This window comes from Prionailurus viverrinus, chromosome A1 (genome assembly GCF_022837055.1).
Source record: "Prionailurus viverrinus isolate Anna chromosome A1, UM_Priviv_1.0, whole genome shotgun sequence".
Taxonomy (NCBI): Eukaryota; Metazoa; Chordata; class Mammalia; order Carnivora; family Felidae; genus Prionailurus; species Prionailurus viverrinus.
In genome coordinates this window covers 116,099,515-116,112,595 of record NC_062561.1, presented here as the reverse complement: position 1 = coordinate 116,112,595, position 13,081 = coordinate 116,099,515, and the positions used below count along the sequence as shown (strand labels likewise).

Here is a 13,081-nt window from a genome sequence, read left to right as displayed (position 1 = left end):
AATATCCACACTACCTAACACATTACATTTAGAACATAAAAACACAGGCAATGTTTTTAAAAGGGGGTATCACTTAGAGCTGAACTAAAACAAGAAACAAAATTACAAGACATACGTTCTTGGAAAGCTTCAGAATGGTATTTCTTAAAAAAAAAAAAAAAAAAAAAGTCTATTACAACTGTCTACATACTTCCTCTTCCCTAATAGCATTAACTAAAATCCCATGAAACAAGTATGGACACTATCTCTACAAGCTAGATTGTCTCTTAAAAATCATGTCTAATAGCTAAGGAACTTGAAGAAATCTCTCCAGCTGGCTCCACCACCAGTTATTTGGGATATAAAAAATTTGTACTTGCAAAACAACAGACTACTGAATTATTGGAGGACACTTTAAAAATGGCTGTAAGCAAGAGGCACCATAAGTAAAGTTCACCCAATTCAGAAGAGGGATTAAACAAATAACTTAGAATTTTCTGGACTAAAAATATTCAGATTTTATTTAAAATGTCCTTGAGAAATAGTGTACTGGGAGAGGAGTAAAAGTTATTGTATTAGGCACACTTCTAATTCTCAGGAGATGGAAAGGGTATGCAGTTGAACAGAAAACTATTTATATCGAATCCTCTATGCTCTTTAAAGGTTCAAATTTATGGTAAATTGTGGTTGGTCTTTCAAAGCACTAGAAGGCAGGCCAAGATCAAAGAAGCCTTAGGTACCTCCCAAGCCCACCCATTCCTAACCTGCACTATGACACCCCATCTTTGGTTTAAGGTGAGGGTTAAGAGGCGAAATTGTTTTTAAAAAAACCTGTATCCTTGGATTCTACATTGAGGTAATTTTCACATCAGATTAATAAAGAAAAAGGATTCCCTTTTTGAATGCAGAAGTTCTGTAGGAAAACTATACTTGCCTTGATGTCTTTGAGATAACTAAATTATACAAAGAAAGGATAATTTGGAGAAGCACTTCTGGAATGGCAGAATAAAGAATAATTTAAGGGCTTCTAGAATAATACTAAAAGGAAAAATGTGAACTCAAGTGACAAGACAGTGAAAAGGCTGTAATGGGTACTTTTCTTTAAGTGAAAGGATTATGAGGGAACTTTGAGGTTGTGTAGAAAAGCTACTTGACATTCTAAACTGACCTAGAAAGAAATAAAAGCAACACCATCACTGAAAGTCATTTAAAATATCAAATGATGACAAATTAGATCAAGTTTTAAACCTAAAAGTTTATTTCACACAGTAAGATGAAGTTTTGATCATGTAAGCTATTTACTATTACCACTAAGTGAAAAGAACAGATTTTCCAAGTTATGCAGCAATACCAGAGAGCAGGATGAAATGTTAAAAAATTTTCATTATCTACTTTCACCACAGGAATTTTCTCTCAAGTCATTGAAATGAGAAAGGACCACAACTAAAGGCAAATAATTTTTTGAATAATGCAGATACCCAGACAACATCAGCTATGTTAAGGAAACTAGAATACATTAAGAGAACCCAAATGCTTAAAATTCTTAAAATTGGTTCAATTTACAAATACAAATTTTGTAAATCAATCAATCAATCAATCAATCAATCAAAGAGCCTCAAGTAATTCTTAAATGTCCCCAATTTTGTGACAGAATACCAAAACTAGCTAGGGCCTAAGCATTTTTACAAATTAAAAATACCTCTTGCACTAGTTAGGGTATCTTACTCTTGAATCCAAAGTTTCATCAGATATTTTCAAGATGTTCTTTTGTTAATTTAGATCCATTTAACTATAGTTATTTGTTAATAATATTGGAGAAAAGAATAATCACATATAGTAACAGAAACTTTTCTCTCATTAAAGCCCTCTTGTAGTTTCTTGTAGTGCATTTGTGTCACTTTACTGTTTTTTCTATGTGCAAGCAACAAAGGCAAATTACTGCTCAAAGTCAGAATAAGGAGATATCCAGAAACAGCTCTTGATGTATGATGACTCCATTAGCTAAGATTTTAAGTCCTTTATAATCACTGTCATTTGAGACACTGTAACTAGCTATTTTCCTTGGAATTTAGAGATCCTATCTGAGAACAATGATCATATTGCTATTTCTGCAAAAGGCAACAAGTAACAGAAAAAACGGAGTCACCAAAGTTTTGTGGACCATTTCATTAAATCAACTCCCACCAGGGTGACAACTTTATTCAACGTATTTGAAAAAAGACAACACTAAAGACACCTATCAAATAAATTTCCTAACTTTTTTTGAAGGGGTTCTAGGTCTTCAATGAAAATTAATCTATGAATTTAAATTTAGCATTCATTGTTAGTTTATTTTATTTGCAGACTAAAATGTTCTTTGTGTTGTACTTTATACATTAATACGAAAGACTTCTGTATTATAGAAATACATATTTACCTAAGAATTAACTTCTTAAAGATATTTTTTAAAGTACTCTGTAAATTCAAATATTGTAAGTCTCTTAATTATCTGAGGCAAAAATACTGAGATCCAAATACAGAAAAGGGAGTGACTGGTAACACTTTTAAATAGAATATTAAAAACAAAATCACTCATGATCTGTGATTTAGTTTACTCAAAAATCAAGTCACTAAAAAATGCATTTTAAAGGGATACATATGAGAAGGAAATGACCCTTCCAGATGTTACTGTAAAGAAAAAACCCTGTCATCATAATCATCAAATCAATTTCATGGTAGCAACATGTGAAGCAGAATAACTATACAGCACATCAGGAAATATGGACGGTCAGAGATCATAGATCAAGCTAGTGGAGTGCTAAATTGTTGACTTTTAAGTCAACTGCACTGTATATCGAAAAAAACCTCGGTGAGAATGAGGAATATTGAAAACATTCAAAGAGAAAGGACAACATATTTAAAAGGGCATTTTGAAAAAGCTCCCATTTTGCTGGATGTGATAATTAAAGCAAAGGAGAATTAGATATATATATATATATACATATATATATTTTTTTATTGCTCAAATGACTAAACCAGAAGTCTAAGCCTAGTCAGAAAAAGAATATGCTTATGAGGAACATAGAGCAGGATACTGCAGTAGTTGATTTTTCCAAGTCTCTAAAGGGACAGATGCAACATGGGATAATAAAAAGTGAGTTTTGAAGCATGTTTAAGAAAGTTGTGGAAAAGGAGAAAAAAAATGATGAAAAATTTCAGTCATAGTATGAGAGTTTGGGTTAAAGGGAAATTAAAAAAGAAGAATGAACTAATCTAAAATATGAAACATACTGAAACAAACACCAGGGCTCTACATTAACTCTTTCCCTGTAGCCACAGATAAGGAAAAAAAGAGAATTGTTCAAGAATACATCTTTACTACATACAAATCAGCAATCAAGACAGATGGAGAGCTGAAATCTAGCATCCTGAATGGCAGAGCACATTGACTGCAAAAAAAATAAAAATACTTAAAACAATTCAACAAAGCAGACAAAAAACCTGCTTAAATATATGATTAAGAAGAACATATTGATGCCAAAAACCAACAAGATAATTCCAGTGGATGACAGCTTTGTGGCCAGAAGTTATCTAGGCAGATTGTATTAATGTAAAGCCCTGGTTTAATGCTCAAAAACAATTACTTTCCAAATAAAGTGTTCTCAAAAGTATAAAAATTCTCGATCAACTCAGTGTCACCAGACTACAGAATTAGAGTAAAAGATATAGGTAAATACAGAATAGGCACTACAATGTAAAAGAAATTAGAAGTATCTGTTGCATTAACTCACCTTATTAGAATGAACTGGCAAATCACATATAGAGCACAGATGGGGATAACCCTTCGGTAAGAGTCCATGGAAGTCTTCAATATTGCTACTTGGAGGAGCGCCCCTCTTTTTCTCAAAGAGAGATCTCTCTTGTAAGGGGCCAGGACCACGTCCCATTCTCTCATACTCACTGTCAAATTTATGATAGTTATGCGAGGTCTCACCAAAAAAAGAATCATCCCTACACCTTTCTCCATCTCTTAATCTGTCATCTTCATAATCCATTCTGTCATAATAACCAGATTCTTGAGAACGACTTCCATGGTCATAATCAAGCACTGGGTTGAGACTAGGACCACGATCATCAAAACTATCTCTTCTAAAGTGCCTTTTTTCTTCCCAATCATCCCTAGGTACTCTGTATGGTGGTTCCCGTGTAGCAGATCTGCCATCTCTACCATAACTCAATGTAGGGCCTTCTTCAGTTCTCCTCCTTTTAAGCTGTAGAAGGATTTGGGGCAAATTCTCAGGAGTAATCTTGTCCTCTGGATAACGACTCAGTTCATCTAAGTCTCTAGCAGACAGACCAAAGCTGGCCAAAATGTTACTGGCCTGGTCTGCATCTCCACGGTGTTGAGAAGACAAAGGGAGTGGACCTCTACTTCCAATGTTAAATATAGACTGCAAATTATGGGAAGAAGTACTAGCAGAAGACAGTGCACTATGAGCTCCTTGTTGATTCAATGAAGAACTCATTCCAAGATTCATTAAACTAGCAAGGCGTGCAGTACCCTGGTTCATCCTTCCAAGAGATGCTGGCATACTTAAAGACTGGGTAGCAGCAGCAAGAAGGCCTATTCCTGCTGCAGACAGGTCACGCCCATGACCCTGTGAGTCCCTACCGAGAGATGACTGCTGGAATGACTTGGACATTGTAGAACTATCTCTTGTCTAGTTTATAGACTTAAAAAAATTTTTTTAAAGATGGCCAAAAAGAAAGCTCAAACTAGCAAACTAGGTTAACTTTGCTTCAAAAAATGGTAACGCCAAGAAAAAGGATCAATAAGGACTGTAGAATCTTCTTCAAGCTGAGAACCAGCAGACAACTCTGTAGAAAAATAAGCAGTTTTAGTCATAAATCCCTTTAAGTAGATGCTGTTTTTTTTAGAAAAAAAACTTATGCATCATGTTGATTAAAAAAAAAAAACATTTAAGATCTCAAACTTACAAGGAATTTATTACATATCTTAAACAGATTCCAGATGTATGCAGAGCCTGCATATAGATATTTAAAAAGTAGTCTTTCATGCTAAAGTTTATTAAAGGGAATTTCATACTGAATTTAAAAACATTTCAATTGAAGGATTAGATGTCTGAGCACATCAAAATTTCAAATAAAAATATAGATGGGTCTCTTCTTTTGGAAGAATAAAAATACATCCTATAGTATGATGTTTTAAGTTTCAGGAAAAGACTAAAAAACAAAAAACCAAGGTCCGCAAGTCAAAGATGAATCAGTTGTATTCTGCTTTAGAAAATGAGACCTATTTATTACTATCAGAAAGAACCAAGTAAAATCACAAGTAAATGAAGCTTAGGTGTCAAGTACCTAGTATAAGATCTAAGACCAAACATAATAGTTGAGACTTTTATGCAGCAAAATCAATCTGAGGTAAAGACAGATGTGAAGGAAAATAAGTGACTTCCTACTTTAAGGATTTCTGCACAAATTTAAGCCATATAACTAACTGCCTTCCTTAATGTCCATCCTATATCAGGCAGTGCATATTTCATTTCTAATCTTAAAAAAGTAAGGAGAACTAAGTATGGTCAATGTAGAAATAGGAGAACTCCCAAGAAAAAACCCAGGTACAGGAAGTACAGGTGATTTAAAGAAGTGAAATTGCCCCCTAAGTTAGCATCCATCAAAGCTCATTTAATATTCACGGCTACAGAAGCTCCAGAGCTCAAAACAGATAAAAATGAAAATGATATTGTGCTTATATAGATTTGTTAACTTTTCACAAGAACAGCTCAATCACCTGGAAATTTTAAATTCTGAATACAATCCCCCAAGACATGTTTCTGGATGAAATTACTTTCATTATCTTCCTTAAATCATTATTTTATCTCAGAAACTGGTACAGAGGAATTTGCAAAGCATTTACAAATGATTCTTATTAAATATCAAACGATGTACGTAACAATTGTTCTTGATGAAACAATTATCTCTAATCACAACTATATACAGAGATTAACTCTTAAGTTGTTTGCCACATAATTCTATTAAGAAGCATTGCTCTGTTAAGTTTCACACATTTGATCACCCATACACCTGAGCAATGGTGGTTTAATATTATTAAGCTTTATTACATTAAAAACTGGGCAATATTCAATAGTTACAAGTCTATTATGGGACCAATTCCACCAATGATCCAATAAAGCAAGGAAACACTGGACATACAGTGGTAGAGGAAGTATAAAAAAAAAGTTGCAGGCAAGACTTAGATTTTACAAAAAGATGTAACAAAGTTAAAAAGACACAAATGCTATCAGAGGTGACTGGAATTACAGAAGATGTTTTTGCACACCAAGAAAGATGAAACTGAGAAAAGATACTAAAGAAACTAGTTCTTGATGAGATCTACAATGTAAACTACTTCTGCTTTAAGAATAATAAAATAAAGACAAGAGTAAGTGGACTTTTTTGGATGAGTTTCTTTGGTATGTCTGATAAACGCCACACAGGATGGCAGTTGAAATACCGTGTAAACATTTAGGACCCTCTAAATTTTCACATATACTTTCTCTTAAAAGGTCAAAACCATTAGAGGGTTTTTCAAAATCAGTATTTCAAAGCATCAACATTACTATTAATTTGCTGTTCATGTTACAGCCAAAGCTGCATAATAAAGAAAAACCAGTTGTTTTTTTTTGTTTGTTTTAAAGAACTATTCCTTTCCCTTAGGGAAATTATACAATAATATTAGTGAATGTGTAAAAATTAAAAAAAAAAATTTTTTTTAAACATTTATTTATTTTTTGGGACAGAGATAGACAGAGCATGAACGGGGGAGGGGCAGAGAGAGAGGGAGACACAGAATCGGAAACAGGCTCCAGGCTCTGAGCCATCAGCCCAGAGCCCGACGCGGGGCTCGAACTCACAGACCGCGAGATCGTGACCTGGCTGAAGTCGGACGCTTAACCGACTGCGCCACCCAGGCGCCCCAGTGAATGTGTAAACATTTAATTGATCACACTTTAAAGAAATGGTTGTTAGATTACAAATATCTCAATTACTTTTCTTTGTAGCATGTATGAAAGGGGTAGATCTGCAAAAAGGAAACAAGAGAAGGTAAAAGATAACCTTAAGACAAAACAGAAAATGGATGTCAGAAAAACTCAGAAAAAGAGCAAGACAAACAATGTAAATCCCATGACAACTTGTAATCTCGTAAGAATAACCTTAATATTTTTGAGATTCAGAGTTTGAACTTAAGTGTTGCCCCACACAAGGACATGAGACATTATAAGTGAAAAGTGACTTAAGTCAGACTTTTGAGTGAAATTCTTATTTTTTTAAAATTAGAACAAAGAAACTGAGAGAAATCAGACATGACAGCACTGTTCAAAGAGCACTTATGAAAACAGTTCCTTTACTATCTTTGTGGTCAGTGGTAATAAAAAGACAATTCATTTTAAAAGGCTAATTTAAATTTAAGCAAGACCTACTGCCTACTAAAGTCAGCACAACACTGAGATGTTTACTAAATTTTTTTTAAAGGTTAGCTTATTGTACTGTTATGTAGTATGCTACAATAGAGGTTAATAAAGTTCAAAGTAGTTTGAGATAACTAATCTAGAATGTGATGTCAAAATCCAGTATGTCCATTTAAAATCTCAATGCCCATCAATGCAAAAAACCTTTCACTCCCAAAAAAGGGTAGTACCTCTACCCTAAAATCAGGAAACCTGATTTAAATAAAATAATCAATAATTTAAATAATTAAACTAGAATGTTTAAGCCTAGTTCATGATCTAAGTGTAAATGTTACTAAAAATGTTAACTTCATGTTCAACATCTGAACAAAGAGCTGTATGTATGGTTAAGAAGTTTCAGTTAGTAACATTCAACTGTCCCCCTTCGATGAATAACCATCTTCATTAGATTTACTTTAGTTCAGGGTGAAGGGAAGCAAATGGTTGTTCCACATCTAGATTTCCTAAGTAAAATAACAATTTCTTATTAGTCCTATTATTCATTCAGAGGGTTATTTTGCAGGGTTACTAAAATGAGCATAAGGGGTCTTCAGTTCTTTAAAACATAGAAAAAAGCCTTCAGCTTCTAAATTCAAAAATTTTAAATGCCCTTTTAAAGATATCTAACTACTACCATATGGAACTTTAGCTATATTCTCAATTCTGTGCAATAATCACTTCTTAAAAACTAATTTGAACACATGTATAATCCTAAAAGTTTGTAGAAATACTCAGGAAAAGAAAACCTTTATATTGGCATTATTTTAAACCTTTAATCCTATAAAAACTTATAAGCAACAGCTAGAAAACTGTAGCTTCTTATAGTATTTTTCCCCTTCTGAATTAAAAACACGAAAGGGATGTAAGAAATTTTCTTCTATAGAAGGAAACACCCTTGTGATTTGTCAAATTATTCATGTGAAATACACCAAATAACGTTTAAGCTAGCAACCAACACCACCAACACAGCAAAAATATCCTAATCATGTCACCAATAGATACATGGCAGGGATAGTTCACTATTAGTAATTTCAAAGAAGCATTATTTGGAAAGACAGCTGCTTAATTTTTGTCATCAATCACACAGAAGCATGGATTCCTGTGGTCAGAATTTTTAAACCAAGCACCTGACTCATTTCCAATTATAGTATAGAGTTAGGTTAATGATTCCATATTTAGAAGTTTCTCACATATTAATTTTATAATGGCCTTGGGAGGGGAGGGTGGGTGATGGGTATTGAGGAGGGCACCTTTTGGGATGAGCACTGGGTGTTGTATGGAAACCAATTTGTCAATAAATTTCATATATTAAAAAAAATTTTATAATGGCCTTATAATTCACTAACAGTTTCCATTTCAAAGTTAGTAAATTTTCATTTTAATGTTAGTTCACATCTCTATATACTTTCTTAATAAATTTTCTAATTTGTATTTCATTTAAGGGTTTGGTTTTTAAAAAATGGGGGCACCTGGGTGGCTCAGTCAGTTAAGTGTCTGACTTTGTCTCAGGTCATGATCTCATGGTTCATGAGTTCCAGCCTCATATCAAGCTCCAAGCTGACAGCGCGGAGCCTGTTTGAGATTCTCTTTCTGTCCTTGTCTCTGCCCCTACCTGACTCATGCTTTTCCCCCCTCTCTCAAAATAAACAAACCATAAAAATAAATAAATGGAATATAGGGGCACCCGGCCGCCCCAGTCAGTAGTGCATGGAATTCTTGATGGCACAGTCATGAGTTCAAACCCGACACTGGGTGTAGAACATACTTAAAATTAATATATATATAGTAATATATTTTAGTATCTGAGGAACCATTCAATCTTTTATATAGAGAGCTTAAAACACTTAAAACCTTATACTTTAATCTGTGGCTCTTCAGTGCCACAGTCTCACTTTAGTATGGCTTACCTTTGAGTAACTTTTTAAAGGTTTTTAAAAAATGAATAGTAAAATTCTTAGGAAATAAAGTAATAGCTCTATTCATTTCAGTTTTGTGTAAAGCAGCATGTGCCTCATACAACAGGGGAAAACAAAACATTATAAAATGTAGTGTTGAGAAGGTTGAAAAACCAGTATTAACCTTTTAAAGATCCTTTATGATTATCATTCTTAATCCATTTTACAGACCTGGATTCAACTTCTAGCCCACTTCTTGATCCTTAGGCTAATGATAAAAGTGTTTGTTGCAAAGTGCCTTCAGCTGCTAAAATAGAAAACATGTTAATCAGGAGGGATTCCTACTCAGGGTTAGGGTATTTTTCTTCTTCCTAGACTTAAAATTTTTTCTTAGCAACTTTCAATCACACATTAAACATTTTCAGATTAAAGCAATACAGGATAGAAAGTTATTCCATTTACCTACCATTTTGGATTCAATGTGATTTTGACACTAGCTTAGATTACTTCTCTACTTAAATGCAAAATGAGGGGCCCCTGGGTGGTTCAGTTGGTTAAGCATCAACTCTTGATTTCAGCACAGGTCATATCTCACAGTTCCCGAGATCGACCTACCATGTAAGGCTCAGTACTGACATTGAAGGGCCTGCTTGGGACTCTCTCTCTGTGCCCCTTCCTGGCTTGTACTCTCAAAATAAACAAACTTAAAGAAAAAGAGAAAGCAAAACGAGTGGTTTTTTCAAGCTGCCATTGCGCACTCTTAAGATTTTTCCTTCCACTCTTCATGTTCTATTCTCTTGGTTTCCACAAACATTTGTTTAACTCTTTGATTTGGTATATACTGAGATTTTTGGAGCCCAAATACCTTGATTTGGATGCAAGTCCTACTACAAAATAGTTGACTTTGAACAAGTCACTTACCATTTGTTTTGCTGTCATTCGTAATATGGGAATGAAAATACCCATTTCACAAGGCTGTAAACATTTAATAAGTTAGTCCACATAAAACACTTAGAATGGTTTCTGGCACATGGTTAGCACCATAATAATCATCTACTTTGATGTAACATCATCTGATCCTAACAACCAATGAGAAAAACTTCAGATGCAAAAGGACTGACCCAAAGACAATAAAGAGCTTATAAACCTTTCACATACACTGTACTCCCCATTCCATACATCAACTTTAGTGTCTCATTCATTTCTACTCAAAGCTGGATTTGAATTAATGTTTGAATTTTGCTACTGAATCAGATGTTAACTTTAAATGACACCAGATTTAAAGACTGGTAGTCACCTAAACAACACTGAAGAAAAGAACCAGATGCTAGAGGAAGTGAAAAAATTAAACCTCCTCTTCCTCCTTCATTCTCTAAAGCCAATCTACCTTTAAATTATCCTGTCATCCTTCAAAACAAAGGCCTTACACCTCTCCTGCCATAACCTTACTGAAAAGCCTCAGTCCTCCTCTTTAAATTAAAACAATTTTAATTTTTTTTAATGTTTACTTTTGAGGGGCATAGAGAGAGAGGGAGACAGGATCTAAAGCGGGCTGCCACGTTGACAAGCAGAGAGCCCAATGTTGCACTCGAACCCACATACTAGGAGATCATGACCTGAGAAGTTGGACGCTTAACGGACACTCAGGTGCCCCTAAAACAAAAATTTTAATTAAATTAAAAAAAAATTAAACTTAAGATTTCATTGCTACTTCATATAAATTTTAATTTCCAAGTCTTGAGCCTAATATATGCACAGAACATCAAAGATAGACAGCTGGAAATAATAAGGAAGCTGCATCACATCAAAGGCACTCCATCTACTCAGATCTGCCACAGTAATTATATTTAAGCCAGGAAAGATAACATAGCAGTTTATCATACAACTCCTATTGTACTCTAAGTTTATATTTATGCTTATAATAGATACATGCTACAGTGAGTCAAAAACTAGAGAACTTTAAAAACCACTTATAAGTATCTTTTAAAGGCCACATCCCTACAATTCTCTCAAACCATTGGCTTTTCTCTCTGTTCTAGTTTTAATGATCCACTAAGATTTTCTATGTGTAAACTTTTATTTTTAAATCACGAATTTCAGAACTCTTAATTTTAATGATCCAACAAGGCCTGATATATAGGTAAGAATTATAAATTACAGAGCTTTGTTTCTTTGCAGTGTCATCCGTGGAATAACCATGTGTGTATATGTATATATATATATATATATATATATATATATATATATATATGTATGAAGAAACTTGCAAATCTGTACTGTCTACAACCCTTCCACTCCACCCTCAACAAACTCAGTACTGTCCATCCCAAAGTCAAGTCCACTCAGAACCTGTTGCCCCAAGTGTAGGACAGTTTTAATGCAACTCTAAAAAAAAGTGTGCATTTAAAAAAAAGTATATACATATTTTTAAAAAGTGTCTTTAACTGAAAAATGTACTAAGAGTAATATCTAAGAAACCATTACCCAATTCTTTGGTTTTGATCATTCTTAAAATAGTTTAATGGCTGCACTTCACATTGTAACCTAATTACCATTAGTTTCTATAAAGGTAAATTCAATATTCTTACATAAGGATGCCTTAAGATTCCTCCATTTGTCTACACATAATAACCAGAGTATGTTACAGAATAAACACCACTTTTTGTCACTTTTGAATACTCTGCACTTCAGACTTCAAGAAGCTGGCTCACTTTTATCTTAATTCCCCTCAAAAATACACGAGGTCCTAAAAAAACAAAACACAAAGTATTGGTCTTTTAAGCAGTCTACCATGTACAAAAAAGTTTCACCACCCTCCCCATATAAAAATATGTGTAATTTCTTGTGGAAATTTCAGAAAAACAAATTGAAGGAAATATAAATCACCCATAAAGCTAACACCAACATCCAGAACTCACACATTTTGGTACGTCTCTATTTTTATGTTTATTCCTAAATTCCTTTAAGAAACAACCAAAAAAAAGTATTTTGGGGACCACCAAAATTTTTATTTTCTTTCCAAGTAATATTATATTCATTTTCCCATGATTACTCTTGCTAAAACATTCTTTTAAAAAACTATATAGATTTCCAACTGATGGCCACACTGTAATTAGCAGATCTCTAAGTGTTGAATCTTTCAGAGTTTTAGTAAGCTTAATAGCATAGATTAACATTTATGTGCACAAATCTTTAAAAAATTTTTTTGTTTATTTTTGAGAAAGAGAGTGAGCAAGTGGAGGAGGGTCAGATAAGAGAGGGAGACACAGAATCTCAAGCAGGTCAGCACAGAGCCCAATACTGGGCTCGAACTCACGAACCACAAGTCCACGACCTGAGCCGAAGTAAGACGCTTAACCGACAGTCACTCAGGCGCTCTATATGTGCACAAACCTTTTACATACTACTCTCTTAGAATAAATTCCTGTAAGTATAGCCCTTCCACTTTTTAAAGTTTATTTTTAATTATTTTTAGTTTTTCTTAATTTTTTAAATTTACATCCAAGTTAGCATTTAGTGCAACAATGATTTCAGGAGTAGATTCCTTAATGCCCCTTACCAATTTAGCCCCCCTCCCATCCCCTCCAGTAACCCTCTGTTTGTTCTCCATATTTAAGAGTCTTTATGTTTTTGTCCCCTTCCCTGTTTTTATATTATTTTTGCTTCCCTTCCCTTATGTTCATCTGTTTTGTATCTTAC

General features: G+C 33.9%; 1 protein-coding gene across 14 annotated transcripts in view; it reads right to left on the bottom strand.

Moving 5' to 3' along the window:
* MATR3 (matrin 3) overlaps positions 1–13,081 on the bottom strand; it is a 46,706-nt gene that overhangs the window by 14,105 nt on the left and 19,520 nt on the right. For 3 of the 14 annotated variants that reach the window (XM_047829594.1, XM_047829686.1, XM_047830035.1), the window contains one exon: positions 3,750–4,836. The exons of 1 other annotated variant lie outside the window; for it this stretch is intronic. In XM_047829594.1, the coding sequence (XP_047685550.1) occupies positions 3,750–4,661 (912 nt within the window). In that variant the 5' untranslated portion in view covers positions 4,662–4,836. Of the gene's footprint in view, positions 1–3,749; positions 4,837–9,566; positions 9,690–11,970; positions 12,129–13,081 lie in introns of those variants that run through there. 10 more of the 14 variants (XM_047829770.1, XM_047830121.1, XM_047829440.1 and 7 more) reach the window with 7 other exon arrangements.